Raw genomic sequence first — 27924 nt, forward strand, 5'->3', positions numbered from 1 at the left:
TGGACTTTCATAATGCCCGTGTTAAGTTAATGAAAGCAGCTGCTCTCCTCCCGTGGAATTGTTCAGATAGGGCCCCCCCGAGTCATGGTAAGCACTAAACGCACCGTGACACATCCACCAGTCAGCGGGGGAACTAGTTATTGCTCCACTGACTGACATCACACAGAAAGCTGTCCCCACACGCGTGCCCGGCTTGTCGGCCGTGAGAATATGGGACACGTCCCATAGCAAGGTGCTTGTCTGGATAGATTTCAGGTGCAGACACTTGCAGGACAAGGATTTTTAAAGGCCAGGTTTAAAGCTGCCACTCTGATAACATTCCAAAAGGTGGGTTTCTGCGTTTATGTAGGAGTTTACCCGACACGGCCAAATCCACGCGTTCTTGGTCTCATTCGGTGCATCACATACTCGGTTCATTGTTAACTACGAGTCGCTTCCAAAACCAGTTATCCGTATTTTAAAATGCTTTAATCAACCATTTTTAAAATTTTTTTAAAATCAACGTATAATGTATTATTTGTGTCAGGGGTACAGGTCTGTGATTCATCAGCCTTACACAAAAATCAACCATTTTTAAAAGTCTTGAAGCCTTGCTGGAGAAAAGTTCTTTTGAGAAGCTTCGAAACCCTGCTGCTTGATAAGAAACCCCACCTTTGCTGGCAGGAGCAGTTTCCACCAGCGCCTCTCTTTTCTCTTCTTTAAAGTGATGTTAAGATCCTGTGTCATTTTTCCTGGAACATCGTGCGGTCTTTTGATCTGCAGATCTCTCTTTATTTCTGGAAAATTCCTTTGTATTTTATCTCTCAAGAGTCTCGTAGTTCTTTTGGGGAGTTTGTTGTCCGCGACCCCATTTACCCTTCTGTCAGGTTGGTCTTTCATCCTGTCCGATAACTTCTGCCTCGGGTTTATCTCCATCTTTCTCATCTCACCAGCTGTTTATTTCAAGCTGTCCCTCTGTGTCAGACTCTCAGCTTGGAGCACTGTCTCTTCTGTACCTTGTTTTACAAATTTTACTCATTTGTTCCAAAATGTCGCTTTGGTTCTCCTTTCTAGAGCTTTCCACTTCATCTCCTATTTGAGATTCTCATCCCTGGCATTCCTGTTGTTTGCAGAGCCTGTTCTTAAATTGCGTTAGAAAGGGAAGCGATTGTAAGGGATTTCCTTGTGCTTTTTGAGTTTTGTTTTCTTCTCTGTTGGCTCCTGTGTTTTGCATGCTCCTTTCCTCCTTCCTGTCTCCCTCCCTGCCTCCTCCTGTAGCTTCGGTGCATGGTGTCCTTACCATTTCTCCATACCGTACCTCCACTTTGGGCATCTACCCACACCTTGTCTCTGCCGAGACTGGGGCTGTCCTGACTCTGCTCTGGGGTCCCTGCAGGGTCAGCCACCGACATTGGCTGGGGCCACTGAGAACGCTCCTCTTGCTCGTCCCAAGTCAGGTACGGGGTGTGGAGCACCCCCTGCCATCTGGTTTCCTGTGGTAGGTGATAACCCCAGTCTTGAGTATCCTGGAGCAGAGGGCTGGACTGCTCTGCTTGCATTGCCGTTCTCCAGACCTCACTCATGCATGCAGATCCCCTGCGGGGAAGTGCTTGGGCCACAGGACCTGAGGCCGGATGTTATTTTCCTGGAGAATTACAGTATAAATGCATCATCATGCCCTACCCATCCCTCTCCTCTGCCCTCTGAGGGAACTGCCCCCAAACCACAGGGATCTGCTCTTTGTCATAGACTGGGGCTCTGCTTTTCCTTTGACTTTACAAATGTCCAAGTATGGGGTTCCCTTCACTTATGGGGGGTTGGAATACATATTATCATTCCCCAGCACCCTCCCCTCCCCACATTCTGGCATTTTCTTTGCCTCCAGAGGGTCGAGGATAAGGCTATCCTGCCTCTCTACCATTTTCCATTTTTCCCTCCGCCCTTTGGGGGCTGTTAACCCCAGGGAGGGGGGTGCGATTAGGGGCCCTGCCCAGTCTTGGGTCTTCTTCTTATCCAAAGGTCACTGTTTTTGAGGTTTTAGTCTGTGAAGCTTCACCCCTTTTCTCAGTGGATGATGAATTTTCTTTCTCCTGCTGTTTACTCCCCCCCCCCTTTGTTTTATTAGGAATAAAGGAAAGGAAATTCAATTATAGTGAAGTTCAAATCTGCCATCTTAACCTGGAACTTTGACTTCTCTATCTTCCTTTGTTATTTTACTTAGATCTGGGTGAAGTGAACTCATTAGGGACCACAGGCTGCCTGAGGAAATTACATGTTGAACCTTCATCTTACCCGAGTCGTAACCGAGTGCTTCACCCGTGGAAGCACTTAGTGGTCACTGCACATTAATCCTCACTGCTGGTACATTTTTATAGTTGTTACTGTTTGGGTTTTTTTTTTTTTTTAAACAACGTAAGTTTAAAAAAAAAATTGGCAGAGGAAATGAAATCTGACTCTGTTAAGTTTTGTAAACTAATACATTACCAATGAGACTTTTTTCCCAGTGAAAAAATAATATGTGGTCCAAAATTCCTTTTAAATGTCACAATACAAAACTTCTCCAAAACCTCCTTATTAATAAGTTACTGACTTTGGTATTTTCGTCAGATTTAAAAGGGCAAAATTCAAAAGTTTCTGCCACATTCACGATTAATTTTTTTATATTTTCCTAGGGAGAAATGAATTCATAGTCTTTTTCAGTGTATCCCTCTCATTCCACTTGTCTTAAATAATTAGGAAACAATAACATTTACAGATATTCTGTTTTATCTTGGGGTTGTATGGAGAAGAACATTTTAGGCAAATGTTAAAAAGGTCTTCATGGCCAAGAATGTCTGCGCAGGGAGCGTAGGAGACCCAGTCCCTGATGTATGTCCTCGCTGAGCCACGGCTCTTGATCGCTGATGGGTCCCGAGGCCAGCTTGCCCCCACGGGAAGCACTGAGCCCAGCCACAGCTTCATCAGATGCTAGGATGATGCCCCTCCCCTCTTATGGAAAAGGGAAATAATATCCTGTACAAATGGAAATTGAAACTCACAAATAATTTTCATCCTTTGCCAAAGCATGAAAAAGTAAAGATGAAAATCCACAGTTTAAAAAAAAAAAAGGAAACAACGTGATAAGCAGGTTTCTTTTCTTTTTAGTGATGATTTTGGAGCTGTGAGCAGAGCAAGGAAGAGGCTGGCCCCCTGTGTTCTCGATCGGCCCCATGGGTGCTGGGAACTTCCATGAAGGCTGCGAGGCTCATTTGTGGACAGGGCGGTGTCATTTGGCTCTGTCCCAGCAGAATCCCCTGCCAGAGAGAGGAGGACAGGGGTCTGTGGGCACATCTGGGTTTGGGTCTCCTTCCAGCGGCATGCTGGCGTGGGGGGTCTCGGTCAGCATCTGACCTTCCTTTCCTCCCCAGGAGATGGGGATGTCGGTAACGATGTTCACTTCACCAGGTGTCCTGAGCAACAGCAGAGAGCATGTGGGAAGGAAAACGCTTCGTGGACTCTCGAGTGTTCTAGGTCTCTGTTATTAGCATCACTTTCTCTGCTCAGAGAACTGTTAACGATACATTAATAGCTTTCAGTCCAATTAGCCGAAGTGATAGAAACAGAAATGTCAAACATCTGTTCCTCCCAGTGTTCACTCCCAAGAAAGCTTTTTTTAATAGGAAAATTCACTGTGCTCTTTTTCCCCCTTAAAGCAGAATGACAACACAGATGAGCGCTTACACCTCTGTGTGGGGCTCGCCCTCCAAGGAGGATCGAGCCCACTGACTGTGAGCTAAATATGAGAAGGAACCCAGTTGTTTTACTTACTCCAGCATCCCAAATTTAAACTGGCTCCCAGGAATGAGGCCAGGACTCAGGAGAGTAACCTCGAAACCTTTAGAGTGTTTTATTACGGTTGGATGGTAAGAGATGTTCTCAAGTCTTTCTGAAAGATGTTTAGAAACAGAATGGCTGTGTCCTTCCCAGTGTGCCATTCACAACACCTGCACTTCAGCATCCTTGTTCTCGGTAGGAGCATCCAGGTTCGCCTCTTACCCGTTTCTTACCCGGAGAAATGAAGACCTTGACTCCCTTCAGAATGAAAGCTCAAGGGCACACAAAGGTCAACAGGGAAGTTTTCTGGGAAGCCTGAAAACTTGCCTTTGGGTGAACCAGAAATTGCACGTGAGGCTGAGTTTAGGCAAGTGGGGCAGCCCGTCTGTCTGTTTTCTGAATGCTGAGCGTGGTGCTCTTCCCCTCTGCTGGCCTCACCGCATCTTTGGAAGGAATCGACGTAAGGAAAGAGGGACATCTGTTTTCCATTCCCACAGGGATGTCATCCCAGGTTCGGGGCCCTGGTGCTGGGGTCGAGCCAGCGGGCCAGCAGCCACGTGTGGGCTCCGTGGCCCCGGGGTCTGCACACCCCTGCTTGCCATGCCCACCACACACCTGTACACAGGTTTGCTGGGCCAACCCATGCTGACTGTTTCCAAGATGAGGTCAGGTTTGGGGACACTCTAGAAGTAAAATCATCCCAGAAGTAATTTAATATTATGTAATAATATTTGGCTGAGAATGTTGAATGCCATTCACGTAACAAGTTTACAGTGTTGGCCACAGGGAAGGTTGGGCATTGCGTGTTAGGAACACAAAGCTGGGCAGAATAGAGCTGCAGAAAGATAATTGGAAATTGGATTATAAAGTCGGCATCAAAAAACCCTACATGAAAAGTGCAGTTGGATGCAGAGTTTGGTGGTGTCCTCTTAAATTTAAGGTAGGCAAAGATCTAATGCTTGGGGGCGCCTGGGTGGCTCAGTCGTTAAGCGTCTGCCTTCGGCTCAGGTCATGATCCCAGGGCCCTGGGATTGAGCCCCACATCGGGCTCCCTGCTCGGCAGGAGGCCTGCTTCTCCCTCTCCTACTCCCCCTGCTTGTGTTCCCTCTCTCTTTGTCTCTCTCTGTCAAATAAATAAAATCTTTAAAAAAAAAAAAAAAAAGATCTAATGCTTGGGATGGACCAGGGTGTTTGCATTGAAGTAACAAGAGCTATGGCTCCCACTGAAGCCAGAGCAGCTCAGTTCCTCACAGGCTGTCCTCCCGAGGCTCTCCCCTTTGTGTTTCTAAACTGTAGAAAACGAGTTTTAAAGTCTTATTTTATTTACGTGCCAGACCACGTTTCTCCCAGTACCTGGTGGCCACATTCCAAGGGAGCCTGACAGTGGTCAGTAGGAGTTTATTTATATATAACATTTATTAATCATGTTCTTTCTTCTCACACCCTGGGTACTTCAGCACCTGGCTGAATTTTACCTAATTATTAAATCTTTGGGCTCACGGCAAATGCATAAGAGTATTTAATTTTTTTCCTGATGTATGTATAGTACCAGAAAAATCATGTAAGCCAGTTACAGGTGTCTAGTATTTGTAATTTTAAGATATTGAAAAGACATGCTAATTATATACCTTGAGGGGAAACATAAAGTGATTTTAGAATTGGGAGGGACCTTTAGAGGTGGAAGAAAGGATCACCCCTCCTTTTAGAGGTGATGTAAATTAGGTGAGTCCTTTGCGGAGGTTACAAAGCTGGAGATTGTAAAGGAACAAAAAGAGAGGTCCTTGCAAACCTTTCTTAACTTGAATACTGTGATTGAACTATCTGCAAGCATAACTTGATAACAAGACTCCACAAACACACTTGAAAGGAAGAAAGTGAAAGAAGGGATGTGAAATTCATCCAGCAAGGTCTGTGGGTAGGACATGCAAGGAGGAGGTGCTCAGCTCCAAGCCATTCCGTTCCTGGAGAGCTGGGTACTGACCCCTGCCCACCAGGCTCTTGCTCCCCGGGGAGGGAGAGGTCGGGGAGGGATGCTGGTAGTTTGGGAACTCAGGTGGCCCCAGGGACAGGCTCCGCTGCTCACCTCCTGCTTGGAGGCCACCCAGACTGGTGACAGGTATGTGTGGCCGTTGTGCCCTCAGATGCTAGTGCATCAGGGAGCTGCTGGGGGTGCAAGGCCAGGCAGTGGGGAGGCAGGGTCCCGGGGCGACGAAGAAGAGCGTGGGCTCAGGGTAGGAACTGTGGTGTGGTGTGGATCCTGCAGATTGTGGACTGCTGTGGGGGCAGGTCTGCGGCCGAGGGCAAGTGTGAGGCAGGCAGGAAACTCCTGGATGATTTCAACAAGTACAGACAGTCGGGATGGAGAGAATAAAGGGGGTTTTGAAATGTTCTAGGGATAACCTGGGTTGGGGGAGAGAGAGAGAGAGAGAGACTGTGTGTGTGTGTGTGTGTGTGTGAGCTCACTCTAGGAGGATCATGAGGACAGAAACTAGGTACCAAAGGTTGTTAGTTTGCTCCGGCCACCAATTGGGGGCACTCCAAACAACCCAGATTGATTCTCCCACCATTCTGGAGGCCAGAAGTCCAAGGTCTTCAAGGTGTCGGTAGGGTTGATACCCCCTGAACCTGTGAGGGAGGATCTGTTCCAGGCCTGTCTCTGGGCTTCTCGTGGTTTGGGGGCATCTTTGGTGTTTCTTGGCTTATAAAGCTCCTGCATTCATCTTCACCAAAATTTCCCTAAGGACTCCAGTCACTGGGTAAGGGGCCCATCCTACCCTAGTATGAGGTCATGTTAACTAATCACATCTGCAATGAATTCTTTTGCACATAAGATCCTATTCTGATGTACTGGGTGTTAGGATATGAATTTGGGGTTGGGGGACACAGTTCCACCCATAACAGAGGTAATGGTGGGACACTGCATGAAATTAACGTTGCTCTTTTAGGATGTGATAATTAGCAACCTAACAGATTGAGGAACGCTTAGAGATGATTGGGGGTTTTTAAATACCTGCTGGAACAGCAAGGCTTCCGTGCCCTCTTGAAGGCCCCAGAGCTCAGCCCTTTCCTCGGTTTCTCCTGAGCACAGGCAGGACTGTGTTGCTGAAGGGACATTTGCGAGGTGCTGCCTAGACCAGTCCCTGCCACCGGAGGGACCAGCTGATGTGACACGTGAACTGCCTTGAAATCCTTTCACTTGGAGCACGAGTATTTTCCTGTGATGTGAGAGCTTTAAATTCTGCATCAGATCTGCTCCCGACAGACTTGATCTGAAGTGCTCTGGTCCCTTGGGCTGCTCTGTAGTGGCCGTCATCCTCATTCAGGCGCCAAGATCAACCCACCGGGAATCAGAGGGAAGATTTGTGAGCTTGTACACAAATTCCTGTGGCTTTTCCCTTGTCCCCCTCAGTGTGACCCGTCAGATCTCTACAAGCAAGATGTGAAGGAAAAGGTTTTTCTCAAAGTATAGATTTCCCATCTAACATTGTTATTTCATGAAAGGTTGAATGCGATTCTTTCTCACCAAGAGATAGCAGGTTTCCAGCACCTCTTCTTTTTTTAAAGGTTTTAAAAAATATAGAAATGATCCTGATTACTCTTGCAACTGTTGTAAATTTTTTCTTTTGTAAGTTAGGTTTATTAAATGTTAGGTGTATCTTTTATAAAAGCAAGTGATAACTCTTGGCAGAAATTTTGAATAACACTGGTAATCCTTGCCAGTGGTTCTGCCCTTCAGGTGGAATGGGGGCCAAATTTTACAGCTGGGGACACTGAGGTAGAGAGGGGTGAATAAGGACGGCGATGTCCCAGCGGTGGCGTGTGGCGGCCCTGGGATCCGCACAGAGAGCCGGCCCGGCGTCGTCGGCGTCTTGTGGCTGCGTCCCCCTGGAGGCGCGGGGGCTCTGCTGGTGCCCGGGGTTTCCAGCTCATTTTATAATCACGGCAGCCCAGCGGGGAAAGGGTGCTGTGCTTTTCTACCTACACGGAATCTGTGGTTCAGGGACCAGGAGTCATCTGCCAGTCTTCCTACAAGCGCAGGAAGTGGGCCCAGCTTGTCTGGATCCAGCGAGCAAACACGCCGTCACCTTCCCCCATCTGACCGTTCTCTGTGCTCTGCCCGCGGTCTTCAGTGCTGGCCGTGCAGGGGAGCAGAATGAGCGTTTATCTGTTTTGTTTGGATGTTGGAAAGCTGTCTTCAGTTTTTGTTATTGAGCAGACTTAACGTGTGTTTTGCGGGCCCAGGAAGGCGAGGAGAGTGTGCGTGCAGACGTGGGCCCGCTTTGAAAGGTTAGTCCGCTGGCTGGCCAGCCGCAGGGCACCTGGCAGCGCCCGTCCGGAGGGGACAGGGTGGCCCCGGGAGGCAGAGGGCACACACGCAGCCTCTGGAGCCAGCGTGGTTCTCCAGGGCGCGGTCATCCGGGGTTTAGGGAGTGTTTCTGGAAGGCGTCTGTGCCGAGGACTGAGAATGAGAGCAGGTGCTGATGCGTTCTTCCCTCAAAAACAATTCAGAATCCTGGTGAGGGTTAGCTGGAGTGGACTCAGAGCCCAGAATCTCGAAAGGTGCTTTGTCTTTGGAGATGCGGAGGGACGCGGAAGCGGACGTCCTTCCCGTGTCCGGGAGAGGCCTGGCAGTGTGGTCTGGGCCACCACGAGGAGACACACAGGACAGTTGCGTGTCCCTCCCCAGCTGGGCATGTGCGGGGCCGAGATGAGAAGGGCCAGATCCCCCTTCCAAGAAATGACGGCGCCCCGGCAGGGTCCCTGGTGGTTTCTCGCTAACACAGCGTGCTCTCTAACCCTGTCGCCAGCCAGCTGCCCTGCTCTGTCTCGACTTGTGCGGAGAAGCCATCCCGTAGTTCTGTCTAACACGTGTGTGGTAGTTCAGCATCCCCCCCGTACTCCGCGAATACGGAGACACCATTCCCATGATGTTCTGTGTTTTCCTTTCAAAACTGGGTTTCTCTTGAGGAGAATACGGTTCTCAGCTCTTGAATTTATCAAAACGTTGTCGACTCGGCACCTGTGGAACATGAAAAATTCGTTTCAGTTTTGCGAACCCAACAAGAGAATGATCATTTCAGTGCTGTGTTTCTGAACTCTGCATCAGCGTGTTCCCAGTAAGAGAGAATTCCTGAATTTACAAACAAAGCCTACGTTAAAATTCTTCCATTCTCAGCCATGGATGACCCTGGCATTGCCTGGGAGGCTGTGGACTCTAACCAGAAGTGAACATGGGTCCTTAAAGACAAATACTTAAAATCTGAGTTCAGGACTTTTAAAATCCAGTGGTTGCTGGTCCTAAACATTGAGAGTTGCCTCCAGGGCGACAGCCGAGGGTGTATTTTTCCACAAGCGAAGCCCACGTCTGTTTGCCCTCGTTACACCCCATCTTTCCTCCGTAACAGGATGTTTTGTGTGTGGCAGGTGGCCGATTCAAGAAAGAGATCGTTGTTGATGGACAGAGCTACCTGCTGCTGATTAGAGATGAAGGGGGCCCCCCAGAGGCGCAGGTGAGTACTACAAGCAAAAAACGGTAAGCAGCTTCTCACCTTGGCTCCCTTGTTCAAGTTCTGGTTCAACAGGTGGCTCTAGAAATCAGTCAGGTGTGTGCAAGAAAGGTGACTAGAGGCCCCACGAACATGTTTTCTCTAATAAACTAATTCTGTTGCTCCTTCACATAAAATCCTAGGGGGAAGTTAGGTCTCTGTGGCTGGTTTTCACGTTTTTTTTTTTTTTTTTTTTTAAAGATTTTTATTTATTTATTTGAGAGAGAGAGAGCACATGAGAGGGGGGAGGGTTGGGAGGGTCAGAGGGAGAAGCAGACTCCCTGCCGAGCAGGGAGCCCAATGCGGGACTCGATCCAGGGACTCCAGGATCATGACCTGAGCCGAAGGCAGTTGCTTAACCAACTGAGCCACCCAGGCACCCCTGGTTTTCACGTTTTTAAGATGGAAAGAACAACAGAACTTGCGCTGGTTTGTCGACTGCTGATGTGACATCTGGAAATGTCCACAGTCCTCTCCCGTTCCCTGTAAGCGGTTTATTCCCTAGAGCAGTGGGATGATTTAGAAAGTTGCTGGTCTGAAGTCTGGAAATCTGATGGGGGCCACCATGCTGCTTGCCGGGCTTCTTGGCGCGAGTCAACCCCTACTGAAAACCAATGTGTGGCATAGTGTGGTTTCTTTGGAAGTTCCCTGAAGGCTGGGCATACTGGAAATAAAAAAGCTTAGGTGTGGAAAACCTTTCTTTAGTTTAATCTCCAGTTTATTATTTTATTTATGTCATAATTTACTAGCCAAGCACATATTACGTGGGTGAACACCTGCCCTGTGAGAGTCCGCTCATGTCATCCTCCAGAAGACCCTGGGGAGGATGCTCTTAGGAGTCCTGTCTTCACGGAGGACACTGATGCCATGACATCTTGCCCAAGGTTGGACGTGGTGGAGGGGCACAGACCCAGGTGCTTTGCCTGCCGATGGCACCAACCCGGGGATAGAACCAGGGCCCCCTCAGAGATCTCTGTCTTGGCTTCTGGCTGAGAGAACGTGTTTACTCAGTTCACTGAGGACCAGTCCTTTATTCTAGCCGTACTTTGTTCAGGAGCCTTACTTAGCCCAGAAGCGTACCCTAGTTAAAGATTTCTTCTGTGGGCAGGGATATCAGCACAGAGCCTTTCAAAATTACGGACAGAATTTTGTACAAAATTAGGCAGAGCATGCTTGAATATTCATGGGGGGGGGGACACCTTGTTTTCAAGTTACCCTTCTCGGGCATGTGGAAGCCTGGTCTTTCTTTTCATTGTTCCAGAATATTTCATGTTACTCACCTAAGATAATAGCTTCATGAACAAGATCGTAAGACTTCTTTGTGGCTTCTAGTGTCCTCTTAGCTTTGTGTAAAAAGTGCCGATTAACTGGCTTTTTTGTGTGTGGCCGTTGGTGGGAACAGTCATTGGGATGGGTAGGGCTGCTTACTGAGCGCTCACCCCCTGCTAGGTGCTGGGGCAGCCAGAACCCACCCATGGGAGAGTGGGGTGCGGCTTGCTTTTCCTCTGCATGGGGGTTCACACAGCCTTCCTCTGGTCCCGGAGGACCACGATCGCTCTCTGGGTGCTCATGCGCATGGGCAAGCTTCACCGCACTTCTTGGAAGAGAACGGGAAAACAGACCTCAAGGTAGAGAAAGGGGAAAGGAGATGCCCCTGTCGGCCTGGGTCCTGAGCCCTTTGCAGGGGCATCAGGCCTGTCCAGGGATTCATTCTTAACAAGATCTTGATCTCATTTAATTCTACTGTTATCCTTGGGACTTCACGTTTATTTAAATTTTATCACGTAGAATTTTCACTTACAACTGAACCACTTTTCCGTCACATGTGAAGTCAGAGCTTAACCTACAAAAAATTCCCCCAAATATATCTGAGCTGATGCCTAGGCTGGTAAAAACTTACCTAGGAACAGTGGCTTCTCGCAGAAAGTAAACAGGATTATTATTATTTTTCATTTTCATGGGGAAAGAGGAGGGTCTTTGGTGACGGATTGACCTGCTCTCGATTCTGCTGCTGCAACCACGTGTGAGTCTGGGAGGCTGCTGAGCTTCTGGGGCCTTCCGTTCACTAGGCTCCAACCTTACAAGTGGTTATAAGTATTGAATGAGATAGTACGTGCCTGGCAGTAGTAACTTGCCCCGAAGTAGATGTGATGGAGGGTTCACCTGGATGGAGGTAAAATAAGAATAAAATGGCAAGAGTCAGGTTGTTGTGGGATTTTAATGTTTTTCCCTGATTTTTGCTCATTTTCTTAATTAGCTTTGTGTATTTCTCTAACCATAAGTAATCCTACCTCAGAGGGGGCTTTAAGAATTCACTGGCAGGGGCGCCTGGCTGGCTCACTTGTTGGAACACACGACTCTTGATCTCGGGGTTGTGAGTTCGAGCCCCAAGTTGGGTGTAGAGATTACTTAAAAAAAAAAAAAAGAATTCAGTGGCAGCTGATCTTTCCAGTAGAAAGACCTCCTCTTGTGAGAAGGAGTGGGCCACAGCCTGGGTGGAGGATTTCTGAGAGACCGCAGGAGCCCAGAGAGGAGTCGCCCTCTCTCAGAGGAGTCCAGCCAGGCTCCTGGGGGTACTGTGGAAGGGACTTAGTGTGAAACCGAAAGCTCCAGGGTCACTGTCAGCACCTGTCTTCCGATTTGGGGAGGCTCCTCTGCGAGGCTGGGTTTGCCTTGTGTTTGTACGACTGCGGCTGGCTGGATCGGGGCAGAGGGTAGATGTTCCCACGGGAAAGCATGTGTGGATTGTGCTCCTAGGAGCCTGGGGTGGCCTGAGTGGGAAGGGGGTGAAGGTCCCATTCCAGGTATGTTACGAGGAGGATATGCCGCAGCCACGTGTTACGGCCGAAGTCAGGCGCCCATCGGACTTGGCCTGAGCGAGGGGTCACGCGTCCCGTGCTCACGAAGACGCTGTCCCCACCCTTCCTCCCGACAGACAGCCTTGTCACTCAGCTCCTCCTCTCTGCCCTCTTTTCTCCCTAGTTTGCCATGTGGGTGGACGCTGTGATCTTTGTCTTCAGCTTAGAGGATGAGATAAGCTTCCAGACCGTTTACCACTACTACAATCGGATGGCCAACTACCGGAACACGAGCGAGATCCCTCTGGTTCTGGTGGGGACCCAGGGTGAGTGCCGTCCCGTGCAGCTTGGGTGTGAAGGACCCCACGGGTGAGCAGTAAGTGGATTCAGGGCCCATAGTTGTGGCCTGGAGGAATTTGAAAATGGTGTAAAGAAGAAATAACTTCTTCCTGAAGGCTTTTTCCAGTGAGAATCCAGGAAACTGAAATTGTCCCATTTCCTGATTTGATTCTGTGGAGAAATCACTCGGTCAGCACCCTCAGAAGAAAACCCTCCCAAGTGCTCTCGAGAAAAATTCTATTTTCTTTTTCTGTAGTAGGATCTCTTAATTCTTTCGGTTATGTCAAATAGTTTATAAGCAATTTAAGAGGTTGTCGATTTTAACTTTTAGTACATCTTTAAAATCCTGCTGATTTCTTATACACAGCAGAGTTTTGTTCTATTTCACTCTATTATGTGTTACGATCTATGTGTAATTTTTACCTAGCAGGTACCTCAGAGTCTGGAATTACCCTGTAAGAGCGCATTTCTTGTTTTTTGCTAGGCCACTTAAAACTTGGCCTCTTGCAAAGTGACATCCCTGATGTGTCCTTGTTCTCCGTCAGATCCACGGATGCGCTGGTGTCCACCATCTGGGTGTTAAGGCCATGTAGAATGTTTTTAAAAACCAGATGCAGGTTAACTTTAAAACTGCCTTGTCAGCAGTATGGGTAACTTAATAATCACGTCAAGAAGAACTGGATTATGCCTTCCTTTTGTTGTTCGTATGCTGTATTTAATTCCTTTAGAACGTCCACATCTGGTCTGCCTTTCCGTGCCCTGATGGGAGACTTTTCTCAACGAGAAACTGGCTGTGTTGAGGCAGGAACGGTCAGCTGTGCACGTGGTACTGGGTCTAGTGTGCGGAGAGTGAGCGCAGGCAGAGAAGCGCTGCCCTGCATGGGGCAGGTGGGTCTCGTGAGAACAGAAGTAGCATGGGATCAACTGAAAGCATCATCTCCGTGCGCTGGATATAAAATGTTAGAGTCGGGTTCTCGTGTGGAGCACCCCCCCCCCCTTTTAGGGAACGTGTAATGGCCGGTGGTCTCAGAACTGAAGCCTGGAGAGCTGCAGGTGAATTCCACCTACAACTCCATGGGAAAGAGGTTCTTTATGCCCAGGGCGCCCTCTAGTGGCCGCCGGGAAACAAGGGCGCGCCAGCGTGAAGCCCTTGGTTCTTGTTCTAATACACAGAACTGGCATGTTTCTGTTGGCATCCTGAAAATTCTGTGTTTTCTGGTGGGTGGCAGGATCTACAGCAGATCTGCCTAGAGCTGCCCTGAAGCTGGAGCGAGTCCTTTCCAGCAAGCACCTCTCCCTGCGGGCCAGCCCAGGGCATTTCTGAGCAAAGTCAGAGACTGAGTGCGGGCGTCCCCTCGCACGCTGTGTGGGTTCAGGGCTTTGTATTTCAGACTCAGAACGCCTTTCCTCTGTGGACTCACTGTGCTAGGACGCAGGGACTTCTCAGTCTAGGCCAGAAGGCTATATGTGATCCATCTGGTGTCGTCTTACGCAGCCGTGGTTTGGGTAGTAGAGAGTGGAGTGTCTGGTCCTGGTGTTGGGGCTGCGCAGCCCCCGGCATCAGAGCGTCCTGGCCCCGTGACCTGGACTGCCACCTCCCCGGGCTCGGCCGGGGTTCCCTGGAGGAGCTCCTGTAACACCCATGGGCACATAAATGTAACATAAGTGGTTGCTTCTGTTATCTTGGTTGTATCTCAACACACAGCTTTACTGAGGGCCTGGTTGGGGTGCAGAAGCATGCCTCTCTGTTCCCTCCTTGGTAATAAGCGTGGCTGTCCGTGTCCCACCACGGGTGCAAGAAGGCAGAGCCGAGCCTCTCCCAGGTTGGCTCACATGGTTGTAGAGGACGCCTGTGGAAGGCTCCGTAGAGACTCCAGGGAAGCCCTGATGCGGTCCCCGAGTGGAAGAACTTACCCTTTTTATTCCTGCTGGTCTTCTGAGCATTTTTCTGGAAAGGCCACAGGCGAGGGAGCACCTGAGCCAGGGAGCCCGGGTGGAGGACAGATGCTGGCAGTCTCCTCACGTTCATTTGTGGGACTTTGTCCATCGTCAGCACAGCCCCATCCCAAATGAACAGGGCATGACTGTTACCAAGCAGGGACATTCCTCAGCTGAGGGGTCCTCTTGGTCCTTAATCACACCTCTCATTTCCAGAGTGCCCTAGAAGCCCCTGTGGCAGGAGGGTAGAGTGAGTGTGGGCTTCTGGAAGGTTCCACTGCTAGGTACTTGTTCGCTGCTTGCAGACTTGCTCTGTGAAGCCTGTGTGTTGTGCTTTTGCATGGGATTCGTGGGGTGTTGGGGGTAAAAGGTGGGTCAGGTTACAGATGAGGGACTCTGAGCTTTCCCCTACCCCAGGTGTTTGGGGTCGCTGGCCTCATCCAAGGGTGGGAGGAGTGTCTCTGCGAGAATGCGTGTTCTCTCCGGGTGTAGTCAGGAGCTGTGCGAGGGTCCGTAAGTGGACAGGACACTTCTGAACGAGGTAGTTACATAATGTTCGTTAAGCTGGTTCTGTTTTAAAGGCTTGCAGATGACATCGATTTGAGGGACAGGCACAAGCTGTGAGCAGGTGCAGAGTTACAGGTGGAATGAGAGACCAGGCTGGTGTAGCCCCGACTGACGCGTGGTGCAGGTATGACGTGGCCAGAGCGGAGACGCGTCGCTGCACCTGGGAAGTCAGGATGGGACAGCACGGGGTGGGCCTCCTGCTGAGGAAGGGGGCCTGTGGGACTTTTGGGGACCCCAGGTCAGGTTAAGCTGGGTTGACACTACGGCATGTGTTTACACCAGAGCATTGAAAAATTACAGATTTCGACCTTTTTCCTACCGTTTTCTTAAAAGATGTTTGCACCTTTAAAAAATACTTCTTTTCCTTAAGTGTTGTGAAATCCAAGTCAAATTTTTAGTCTGGAAGACAAGGAGACAGGACAAGATGTTCTTTGAAGAAACCCCTCTAAGGGGCCTTCCCAGGGAATGTTCTAGAACATCTATTGAGGTGGCGCAAGCCATTGTTGGAGAAAGAGGCCTGAATCGGAGTTAGTCTTGATTTCTCTATGGGAAACTGCCAGGTCAGGTCTGTTCCATGAGCTAAAAATAAAACAGGAAGCAAGAGAAAGAGGGGGTAAAAATGAATAAATTATTCCCTCAAGATGCCACTTTTTTATACTTACAAAATTAAATGTCGTGGGCACTTCCTGAGCCCCAGAATAAGCACAGTTTGAAAGGTTGTTGCTATCTCTGGGGTTTCTGTTGGTCTGGTGCTCTTCTTTGACTAGTGGGGAAAACCCCGTCGGTGGGTTTTTGTTTCAAGAGCAGTTGGCGTTTTCCGTGGCACAGGAGCCTCAAGCCCGCGGAGAAAACTTCCCTGGAGAAAAAAGTCCCCGAAAAGTGCCTGTTGTCTCACACCTCGCTCCTAACATCTTGGCCTTTCTCTGTTGGCATGTGCGGGACACGGGAACGCATGGTGGGGTGGGGTAGAGGCATCTTAGACACTGAGCCAAAGAAGGCTGGTTTTTCTTTGTTCAGGGGACTGGTGACAGGTGCCCCACATCTGTTCTGTTGCTCCAACGTCCTCATCTGTATACAGACCCTGCGGGAAGTGGGTGCGCCCAGGACTGGTTCCGTTAAGACCTAAGGTGGTTCGCACCCCAGCACGTAGGGCCCTCCACCGCCCCCTCTCTTCCACTCCTGCCTCCGTCTACCGTAAACACCAGGTGCTTGGCTGCCCCCCTGCCCCAGGTGCTCTCCCCCCAGGTAGTGGCTGGTTGGCCTTTCCCTCCTTCCTGCGGGTGGGGCTGCCCTGAGAATCCACACTGAGCACACGGACCGTCGAACATCCTGCCCTGCCTGACGTGGTCTCGTGGCCACACAACGTTCATCGCTGTTCCACGTCTCTATCTTGTTCTCCGCCTCCCTCCCCGGCCACCCTCGTAGCCCCTCCATGAGGGAGCCAAGTTTTGTCTGTTTTGTCCACTGGGGCAACCCTGTGCCCGGAACAGGACCAGACACCTGAGGGCAGCTTTGTGGGCACGGACTGAACAGGTGTATGGCTGCACCTGGGGAGTAATGCTGCTAGAACGCAGTGAGCAGAGTGCTTTGTGCACCAGACGTCACCTGCAAACAGTGAGTGGGCATCCTTTACCTCCGTTTCAGAAGCAGCATCCTGTGAAACACATTTTTACAAATGGAGACTGTTCTAAATGTTTGAGATTATTACTTGGAGGGTAAACTAGGTTTTAAAAACTCCAGGTTCTTAAACACATGACATGCCCAGGAGCAGGGCGCAGGTTTTGAGCTACCTGGAGGCTTGAAGTGGCGGGACGTCAACAGGGCTGCTTATGGTCACCGTGTCGCTGTCTGTTCCAGATGCCATAAGTTCCAGTAACCCACGGGTCATCGACGACGCCAGGGCGCGGAAGCTCTCCAGCGACCTGAAGCGGTGTACCTACTATGAGACGTGCGCCACCTACGGGCTGAACGTGGAGCGGGTCTTTCAGGACGGTAAGCGCTCCCTGCCGCGCATCCGCGTCCCCTTCCGCGGCACAGGGCCCGCCCGGCATGAATCCGAGTGTCCCCCTCATGCAGAGGGGGCGCTCAGCTGCGTGCGTGTTCAGAAGACTCAGCAGTCCGCTGGGAATCCTGTGTGGTGCGCTGTGATGTGACCTGTGCACAGGGTGTGACATTGCCCACGCTTAGCTTCTGCACGTGATGGGTCACACTTACACATCTCTTCTCCACCGTAGCTGCTCATTCTTAGTTCAAGCCCGTCTCTAAAAACAGCCTAAATATTTGCTCTTAGGCTTTGGAGAGAATAAACCAAAAGAGGAAAGAGAGCCAAGTTTGGGCCAAAAAAAAAAAAAAAAAACCCAATCCCACATTAAGACTTATGGCTGAGAGCCAACACCACGATTTAAGAATTGTTTCTTTGTTGCTGAATTCATTAGTGATCACCCGCCCCTGGAACAGCCGGAACAGCCATGCACCAGACAGGAAACCCTCCTGGAGAAGCGCAGGGTTCCATGGGGCAGAGACGGTCACGTCCGTGATCGTGATGCCAAGAGTCGGGCTGGGAAGCGGGAGGGGGATGGGCGAAGGCGTGGGGGAGGTGGTGGGAGGGAGGGGTGGTCTTGGGTCCGGAGGGGTCAGGAAAGTCTGGGAGAAAGCGACTCCCCTAGCCTGAAGGGCAGTGCTCCCCGCAGAGGGTCCCGATGTCCGCGGGGAGTTGTGGGGAGTAACTCCCAGGCTGCCCCCCATCTGGCTGACCTCCACGGTGGCAGAGCAGACCACCCGAGCCGCCCGTCATCCCGGCCTTACTGGGCCCCAACCCTGACGAAGACGTGTTCCTCCCAGTGCAAGTAGTAATTACACACCTGCATTTGGGACCTCCCCACACCGGACAGTGTATGCTCTTCTAAATGTCCAGATGAATTTTCAGATGGAATGGGAAGAATTCCACACTTTGACTATTTTTATGACATTTCATAGATCGGGTCCCTTTCCATACTTCGCATTTTCTTCCCTTTTCCGTACGAGCCGGTTCCATTCTCAGCTTGCGGCCTCCTTCCCCGCACAGTGGCCTGCCCTTCCTGCTTCTCAGCCCGGGTGTCCTGCAGAGGCCTTTGTGCTCTGGGTCCTCACCGCCTCCCCGGTGCCTGTTCTGACGCAGAGGCATCCTGCTGAGGGACAGCTCGGGGGCCCTTCCTCCCGCCCCTGCCCACCCCCCCGGCCATCCCCATCCCTGCTGGAGCCCGTGGTGGCCTGTGTACGCCCGTGCTTACCGTGCCTCGAATGTTTGCCTGTGAAGAGCCACGCACGGAGGCCCGTGGGGCTCCTGGAGGGCGCCCAGCGGGGCAGGCAGCCCAGACCCTGTGGGGCTGTTACAGATGAAGGTCCCTGGGCTTGGGCGCACGGGCCACGTCTGGCCAACCACCTGTTTCTGTGTTTTCTCGGGCGCACGGGCGGGCTGCTCTTGTTACCGCCACAGAGTTCAGTGGTTGACGTGGAAACGTGATGGCCCCGCCAGGCCTGAAACAGTCCCTCCCTGGCCCTTTGCAGCGGCTTTGCCGGCCCCTGGTGGAGATTTTCGGAATTTCATCCTGTGGATGAGCTTATCCTCCACGATTGCTTTACATGTGCATTTAAAATCGAAAATGTGACCTTCCCATAAATGAGCTCATACATAATCGTAAGAGTTGGTTGACACAAGGGAAGCCCAGATACTGTGCTTCCCTGCCCTGCATCCAGAGCGCACGGCAGTCAGCCGCGGCCCCGCACTGGAAGCACTTTGTTGTCTGCAGGCCGAGTGCCAGCAGGGGGAGGACCGGAAGGGCTTTTCCAGACAGCGTTCCTTTATGCTCCTAGAGGGTTTCCATTGCTGTGATTTAACAAAACACATGACGCTCGTACCGTGAGTTTTCACAGGTTTAGGAGATTCCCACTACATTTTGTTACTTCTCATTTTAGAAATAATTCATTGCCATTAAATATTTGAATTGTACAAAGTCAGAAAAGGAAATAATACCCACGATACTACAGTTTCTGTGACTATTGTGATTTTGTCCTTAAAATATTTCTGTTTATATGAAGATAAGATTTAAAAATAAAATGAGGGTTTACTCTGCATATTTGGTAGGGGGATTATAGGGTATGTCTTTTTGTTAAGTCGTCAACTCTGTAATTGTTAGTGTTAAAAGTAGTTGCTGACCAAGTGGGGACAGTGCTCAGTATTTAGAAATTGTGAACAGTCATGATCCATTTTAATCCTTAAGGGAAAAAAAAAAAACCCTCACAAGGTTTAGCGTTAAAGAAATCAAGGCTCGGAAAAATTAAGCTCGACCAGAGGCATCTGGATGGGATGCCTGTCCTGGGACGAGGAGCCCAGAGCTTTAACCATTCTGTCATTAAAGCCACAGTGATGTGGGTCCTGCCCGGTCCCCGGGGGGAGGCTGGATGGAGGGCGCACTCGGCAGGCTCACCACCCACTCACAGACTCACGTCATTCGGATTTCTCTTTCAAGTTTCTGGCTTCCTTTACACCTTAGGACTTGCCTTTATTTATGTGCTTTTCATATCTTTGCATTGTAGAAAGAGAAAGAGCGGGTAGTTTCTATGTAACATTTAACTTACCCCTGAAAGAAGGAAACAGGCCTGGTTCTCACACCAGCCAGACCTCCCTAGCACCTTTCTCTGCCCCCCAGGCTTTCTGGTCGACTGGCTCCCCGGGTTGATTTTTTAAGATACCAGGGACTGTAGTCTTTGCTTCTTTAACTTGGAGTTCTTAGTATCCTGAAACTGGAGACAGATTGCAGAATTAATGGAGAAATAGAATGTCTGTCTACTTTTCTCTCCAGGGTGTAGTTCTCACATGGCTCTTGGAAAGTAATCCAAGATGGAGGGTCTCCGTCAGCATCAGGGGTGTCCCGAGGCAGGGAGGCAGTGGATGCCCTCATCTGAGAAGCAGCGTTGCTCATGCCAAGCCTCTGGTTCAGGGTCGAGAAGAGGGGCTAGTACGGGGAGGGGCCCCCGCCTCCGCGAGGTGGAGGGCCAGCGCCCAGAGACGGAAGCTTGCACTTTCCCTGAGGGTGGAGGACAGGTGTGAAGGACCAGGCTGCCTTCTGTCACCTGCTCGCAGTGGTCCGGGATCATCGTTGATCCTGCTCCTGATGAGTTTGTGTGGCTTGTGGAGCAGAATGTCTGGCCTCCACGAAGGGGGTTCCAGTAAATAAGATTCACCTTCTAAGAAATCACATACTCCCTGGTTCTACTGCATCTGGGCTGCCGGGCCTGACATGGGCATGGTTACCCGTCCGTCTGTCTGGATTCCCAGAAAAGCCCTGCAGGGATCTCAGGGCCCCACAGGCTGGACCAGGGGATTGAGGCAGCCCAGGCTGCGCATGGCCCATCACCCCGTGTCTCTCCATCTGTCCAGTTCTGTGCAGCTCTGGTCGCCGCCGGCCATGTCTGCGAGATTAACTTCGGGCTTTTGTAGTTTTAACGTTATAATGGTAATGTCTGTGTTTGGCATGAAATTTTTCAAAAGTCCTTGGTCATTTGTTCTCTCGGCCTGGATTCATGAAGATACAGGATTACAGAAAAATAAAGTTCACTCTCTGCAGACACTGTTTCTCTGGTGCTATGATTTCTATTCAAGAGACGTTTCTCTCACTCTGTAAAGGAACCAACTGCATGGAAGAAGTCCTTGCACTGAGCACATCTTTCCTGCCATTTTAGTTGAGTCTCTGTAGGGAAAGGAGGGTAGTGTTGGTGATGGGATTTTTTTGACCTAGATATTCAGGGACAACCTAAAAGGATTATAACTTAGTGACAGAATTAAACCCCTCTCCTAGAAGACGAAGCCGTGCTGAAAGGTAGTGAACAGCCATGTGTGTAAGTGGTTGAAGGACCCCTTGGACCGTTCTTGTGAGCCATCTTGGGACTCTGCCTCCTCATGTTCACGAGGGAGCATTTGGGATTTTAGTTCCCTGAAGCTGGATTTTGGAAATGATGAATTCTCCCTTTCCAATCATTTTTAGATTTCTCACTCTACATTGGATGTCCTTGCTTATAGCTTGTTTTGTTTGGATGACAGTGATTGTATAACGGATGTCTGATGAGCATAGTGATTTGCGTCAGAGTGTAGTTCTCTTTTTCAAACTAAGCATGATGTAGAATCAGTTTTTTGTTTGTTTTGACATTTTGTGAAGTAGAGCCAATAGATCCCCTAAGTTTTTTGGGGGGTATATTTTATAATTTTTAGATTACAGTATCTGACTGGTGTGTGATATTTTAAAGATCTCTGATATATAAAGAAAAGTGGTTTCCCTTTCATATGGAATGAGTAAAACCTGATGGTGGTACAAGATATTTAATTTTCCCTTATCCAGGCTACTTTACGCCCTTTTCCTTTCTCCTTCCCTCCCTCTCCTAAAATGAGCTGATAGAGATTTGTCTGTGTTGTAGAACAGTGTTGTTTTGTATATGGGTCGTTCCTGTTACGCATCCTGATGCCACCTATTTTGTATACAGAATTTAATATTCTTGCACGTACCTTCTAAACTGTAGTCACTTGTTAAATCCCAACTGAAAGCATCCTATTAGACATTAATGCATTCTTCCCTGTGAAGCTTTAACCTTCTACCTTCTTAAGCTTGTCTTCGTAGGACAGTAGGAAAACCCATATGCGCAACATTCTGCTCTGACAATAACTGTTTAGACCTGGTCGAGATCCGTATAAGCCAAGATCTAGATAATTACAGATTACCGTCTGTCTGCTTGACCCTCCCCAAGACTGCTGGGTTTTGTCACTATGTTGTTGCCCAGAGTAACTGGGCAGTCCAGTGATCTCACACGGAAGACCACTCACTCTAGGATAGATGTTCTTCTACGTTACTTATGTGAGAAAGAGACCATTCGGTTGGAGGTGCACGTGCCCTTCGGACGGCAGCCTCAGAAGGGTTCTGGGCGCCGGTGGCTGGCGCTCGGGCTTCCGGTGATCACACACTTCATGCAGTGTCCTGTGGACGGGCGTCCTTCTGACGGCATGGGCCCGTCGGCCTCCCGGCACGGTCACACCAACTCTTTACATGCGTGCTGTGTAGTTCACATTCTGAAAGCACCTGCATAGAAGCTGTCCCCTAGCTGTCCCCCCACCCCCTGCCTGCGGATGGCTCACCCTCGAGTGGACGCCCTGTACCGTCAGGGCTGAGCCAGGAGAGGCTGCCTGACTGGCACAGGGGTTTGCAGTAAGTCAGGGAGCCTTGGTTTGCCTTCTGTCCTCTGCTTCCAAAGACTGATACCCTGATGTACAAAGAATCCCATTTCACATTAAATTCTGCAGCTGCTTGGTCCTAATTACGGGATTGTCCAGCACAAGAGTAGCTGTATTAATGCGCCCGGTTTGTATGACCTAATTGCATGTGTTAGAGCATCAGTAAGTGGGAGCAGTCCAGGGGTTTTGCTCCTGAGTGCTGCATCATCCTGTGCCGTTTTGTTTTGCTCACACCGCCGTCTTTTGTTTGTGCTGTTAAAGGATGTGTCAGGCTTCTTCCATGCCTTCTTGGAACCCGCTTAATTTTCATTGTTGGGGTGGCCTATTTTATTATTTGTTTTGTTGTTGCTCTTTTTATTGTGTTAAGGGGTAGACTGGAGTCCCTTTCTTTTTGTGTTAATTCTGTTTCCAAAGGATTTCTTTCAGAAATGATATCTTCCACGATGAAAAGCAAGCCATATGTATGTGTACATTGGGCGTTTCGTGTGTGTGTGTGTGTGTGTGTATGTGTGTATAGAGAGAGAGAGAGAGAAAAGGCCAAGGAGTCATGTAGTGTTTGCCAATTTCTATTTTTTTATCATTTGTAATAATGACTAATATTTATGTCACAGTTTAAGGGTTTCTAATGTAAGACAGTGGAACTTAATAGGCCCTCTTTACAGCTGGTGTCTGGCCTGCGTGTCCTTTCTGCCCGTGGTTTTCTCTGGGCATCTGTGCCCGTGTGCCCGCGCCCCTGCCCCCTCCTTGGCGCACTCTCACTGCCCCCTCCTCGTTGCCTTGAAACGTTGTACATTCAAGGTTTCATGGGACAGAGGGGTAGTTTATGTTATGACGGGGCAAACGGAAACTTTACTATGCTTTATATACTTTATTCGGGGGGGTTAATATTTTATTTTATTTTTTAAATTTTATTTATTTATTTGACAGAGAGAGAGACACAGCGAGAGAGGGAACACAAGCAGGGTGAGTGGGAGAGGGAGAAGCAGGCCTCCCGCAGAGCAGGGAGCCCAACACGGGGCTCGATCCCAGGACCCCAGGATCATGACCTGAGCCGAAGGCAGACGCCCAACGACTGAGGCGCCCCGGGGGTTAATATTTTAAAACCTTCTAAGAATAAGGATGACATGAGCCAGTTGCCTGGAGGAGCAAGGCAGAGAAGGAAAACACTCTTCACGCTCCTGAGGGTAGTGGGTTGAGTCCTGTAACATGGGCGTGGCCCCGGTTTGGCGGCTGCTCTGCTGTCCTCGTTAAACACCAGCGTTCAGGGGCTGTCACTGCCTGGCAGCTTCTAACATGGTCGAATCCCATGGAAATTAGAATCCGCAAGTTGCCTCCAAAAGAACCACACCTCTCATTAAATTGAAAAGCTACCTATCAGGTGTTGACATTAAGTAGACTTTGGGTCAAGCCTGTGGGTGGGGAGGGAATGTGTACAGTGAGCAAGAAGGCCTGGGTCTGGGCGGGTTTTCTGTGTGCTGTAGGCTGGTTTGCGTGGGGATGGGAAAGTGCATGAATGATTGACATCGTTTATTTTTATAAAACATGATATTGTCGGTACCCTTTGTATGTGCATCTTTAAATTCAGCTTATTTCTTAACCAGAGAAACTTTCTCTATGAACAGGGTTAAATCACAAAATGAAATAATTAATACCAAAGTTAAAGTATCTTTGGCTGTACAACACAGACAAGTATGAACACAATTCGTGGTAATAAGACCTATTTTCAGAGGCCAAAAAAACAAAACCAAAACGAAAAGAAAAACAAAAAAAACCTTTTGAAATTAGTATTTTTAGAAAAAAAAGTTTGAGTTACAAGCGTCTTATAGACGAGCCAGACCTCTGGCAGCTGATCTGCAGCCGAGTGTCTTCACGCACATTTGACAAATGGGGAGTGTATTACGGTGGGACTAACGGCCAGGCTGTAAGTGAACATTGTCAGGATTCATTTGAGAATTTGTTGAAAGTGATGACCCTGGAATAATCCCGAGTGTTTTAAGGTATTATTATGAATTGGACACAAGTATGAAATCAGCTTGTTTCTTGTTTAAAGTCTCTTTGTCTAGAAATTTCCCCTTTTGAGAGTTTCTCTCTCATCCATTGAGCTATTCAGTGGACCCAGAGGCTGGACGTTTATAGAGGGACTAACTCTTTTGGATATCAGTTGATTTGCTTACAGTCACCTGTCCAGCGTGAAAGCGTTGAGGTAGGGGGAGTATCTCCATGGTGGGTGTGGTTCAGACTGCAGCTCCTGGCCGTAACAACTCGGAATCAAGTGTGAGACTCGGTAATTCTTACACTAGTTTCTGGTGGGGTAGAGAGGACCGTGACGTTTTTCACTCTTTCCAGAGTAACATCCTAAGAAATCATCTTAAAATCTTGATACCAAGGTTGCTGTTATTACAAACAACAGGAGACCGTGAATAGTCTTCTGTTTCATAGTTCTGTAGACTGTTGTGTCAGTAGGGGCTGTGATTGTCTCTGGCAGTTTCTTACCCCAAGTCGGGAACGTTTCCTGCTGCGTTTCCCTTAGGGCCACCTTGGGCGGGCACCACGGCTCATGTGTGCCCATAGATGCTGTTTTAACCCCCGCCCTGCCAACGCGAGATCAGTAAACACACTGTTAGTAAGTGTGCTCTATTCTGATGTTCGTGTTAAGACTCCCATCTGCTCACAGAATTAATTTTATCAATGACACAGGAGACGGTTGTGTTCATACTTGTCCGTGCTGTGGCCTCATACATCGTAGCTGGGGCCTGCCCCAGGATCCTGTTAATGACTTGAGCCAGCTTGAATTAGCTTGATGTATCATTAATGCATACAAATGGCTTTTATTTTTGTTCATAATCTATTCATAATGCCACGCCATTCCGCTCTCCCTAATGTTTTTTAAATGATTAAACGGTGATGTACTTTTTGACCTACTTAACCCTCCGCAGCCTCTGATCAACACAATATGAAGATATCACTTAAGTAGAAAAGTCAGAAATGTTACACTTCATGGCTGGTGTTTCCAACTTACTTTGAAGTCTTTTGTTTATAACATCTTCCCCTTAGAGAATACAGACATAGCAGATTCTTAGTGGCCTCCCTTCACCGAGGAACTGTCCGCCAATGATGGGGTTTAGCAGCACCAGTAAGTTCGGTTCATGAAAGAGAAGGAAGAGTAATCCTCCAAGGAGGGAAGTTGTGAAGGTTCTTGACACCAGAAAGCACAGCTTTACCCTGTGGATGCTGATGTCTGTGCACGCTACTCAGCAGTGGGGGGCTGACCAGGAGTGTATGGGGGTCCAGGCCGGAGCAGACGCTGGGCTTCCCCGAAGGCAGGCTCTGGGATCCCACGTCGGCTTGCGGGTAGTTAGTGCAGAGTCACGGGAAATTCTGTGAAGAGAAAATGACACCCAAACAGCTGGACGGATCTTCCCTGATTTAGGGAGAAAGCAGCTGTGAAGGGTGGGTTGCACACTTGTTTGTCTAAAGAAAAAGAGACTGTAGAAACTTCGATGACTAAATTGGATTGTGTGAGATTTGCTAAAGAAATTTTTTTTAAAGATTTATTTATTTGAGAGAGAGAGATTTTGCGTGGGGTTGGGAAGGGCAGAGAGAGAGAGGGAGAGAGAATCCCAAGCAGAGTCCCCGCTGAGTCTGGAGCCTGATGCAGGGCTCAATCTCATGTCCCAGGCGCCCCTAAGGAGATGATTTTTAAAGGTTGTGAAATATGGAGATAAAAACCACCCATCACACCACCCCCAGTGGCTGTTACCGTTAAGGTGTGGGGGGTGTGGCTGTCTGCATGCCCGTGTGTTTGGAAAAAGCGGATTTTCGGGCCTTATGACATGGTAAAATCTGCTTTTTTCACATCAGTACTTTCTCTACAATGTATTTTCTCATTTTTGCATTGCATTCCATTGAGTGACTAGAAATACTTTTTTGGCCCAATCCACTATTAGACATTGAGGGGTCCCCCCAGTTATGTGTTTTAGGATCAGTGCCTGAGTGGATGGCTCTTTACCTGAATCTTTGTCTCCATCCTTAATCTTTTATTTAGGATTAACTTTGATCACGTAGAAGTAGAAAATAATCATAATTTTTAAATTTGTCTCAAATACTACTTTTGATACGTTAATGTGAAAATAAGCTCATCTTCGCAGTCAGGCGTTTTGTTAGGAGGTGGCGGTCGGTCCCTTGGGCGGGCAAAGGTCTGGCGTGTTGGTGACACATGGGAGCAGGTGGGCCTTGCTGCTCTTGCAGATGTGGCCTCGGTGTTTCTGGTAGGTTCTCTACACCTGGATTGGAGTGCCCCAGCTCCCCAGAGGGCAGACGGCCCAGGGAGACTGTCCCCAGTTCCGTGTGTAGCCGTGACCTCAGAGTGGGGTGTCCTCGCACTTCATCCGTCCCTTCTGACGCACAGTGCTACCAGCTCGCTCCTGGTGTCGCCTTAGAGACGGGCACCTGGAGTGGGTGGGAAGCGGCTCCTGGCGTTTGGACCTCCCTGAGCTTTGTGTCGTGTCAGTGCTCCTCCGGAGGGCTTGAGGGACCCTGGAAGCCCATCCTCGTTTCCACACACAAGCAGTTCCAGGGCCGGGCTGTGCCCCTTGCCCTGGTCACGTGGCAGGTCCCCGGCGGCTGTGGCCCGGGCACAGCTCTGCTGCGCTGGGGACCGTCCCTCTGCGGTGGGGCCCGGGCGCTCCAAGCACATCTCCCCTTGGTGAACATAAGGATCGTATTGCATTATTTCCTGTTTGAAATGTCAAAATCTGGGAAGCCCACGCAAGTCTGTGAAGGTCAAGGAGTTAAAAGGTAAGCATGCGTTCCTTTCCCCCGGCGTGTCCTGGGTGGGCTCTGTGGCCCGGGTGTTTCTGCCCTGGAAGGCGGGGCCCCGTGCCCGTAATGACGTGGTGCTGGCCCTGTTTCTCCAGGCTGCATTCAGCTGCCCCCACTTCCAGCCACAGCCCTACGCTGCCCCCAGGGGGCGGGCCCCTCCTTTGGGCACATGAGTTAAGCCGCCGTCCTGTCTGGGAGAAGAGAAGCTGAAAAGAGCTAGTTTGGGGTCGTCTGGCTCGCTGTTGCCTTGGGAGGCCTGCTGCCCTGAGCAAAGCTGGGGGGGCCCGTGGGGCTTCCCTTCCCCGGGCTGGGCGCGGCGCCCCCCTGCGGCGCTCTGCAGCTCTTGCCCTCGTGACTCGTCCTCAGTTCGCGGAGAGTTTTTGTGTGGTTTCTGCGGTTTCGGGAAGCTCCGTCCCGTTTTACCTTGTGCGCAGGCCGTACGAAAAGCGCTGTCGCGGTCCTGTGGATGCGCCAAGACTCCGTTACTGGGCGAGGTGCCGGGAGTCTCGCGTTCGAGTGCTCGTCCTGCCTGGACTGCGCGCCTAGGCAGGCGCCGCGCCCGGGGCCGCGGGACCCCGGCAGCGCGGCGCTTCTTCGCTCCCGGGGGCAGGGGGCGCGCCCGGGGCCGCGGGACCCCGGCAGCGCGGCGCTTCTTCGCTCCCGGGGGCAGGGGGCGCGCCCGGCCGCAGAGCGGACGCTGGAGAGCCGGTCGGTCGCTCTCGGCCGCGAGCTCTCACCTTTGTCCGGAATGTCGAAAGCCCCGGATTTCGTCTTAAAACCCGGTAACGGGCGAAGATGCCCCTTCGAGTGGGATCATTTCCGCCGGGGGGCTTGGGCTTAACCGCGGCCCTGTCGGCGGTGCTCC

At 50.0% G+C, this 27924-nt stretch overlaps 1 protein-coding gene across 20 annotated transcripts in view; it reads left to right on the forward strand.

Annotated features, from left to right (window-relative positions):
* Nucleotides 1-27924, forward strand: part of AGAP1 (ArfGAP with GTPase domain, ankyrin repeat and PH domain 1) — a 517580-nt gene that overhangs the window by 197852 nt on the left and 291804 nt on the right. For all 20 annotated transcript variants that reach the window (XM_045867676.3, XM_045867677.3, XM_045867680.3 and 17 more), the window contains 3 exons: nt 9217-9302; nt 12321-12462; nt 16838-16972. In XM_045867676.3, the coding sequence (XP_045723632.1) occupies nt 9217-9302; nt 12321-12462; nt 16838-16972 (363 nt within the window). The remainder of the gene's footprint in view (nt 1-9216; nt 9303-12320; nt 12463-16837; nt 16973-27924) is intronic.

Source organism: Mirounga angustirostris, unplaced genomic scaffold (assembly GCF_029215605.1).
Source record: "Mirounga angustirostris isolate CCGP_5_RB_7025 unplaced genomic scaffold, mMirAng1.0.hap1 SCAF_3, whole genome shotgun sequence".
In the NCBI taxonomy this organism is placed as follows: Eukaryota; Metazoa; Chordata; class Mammalia; order Carnivora; family Phocidae; genus Mirounga; species Mirounga angustirostris.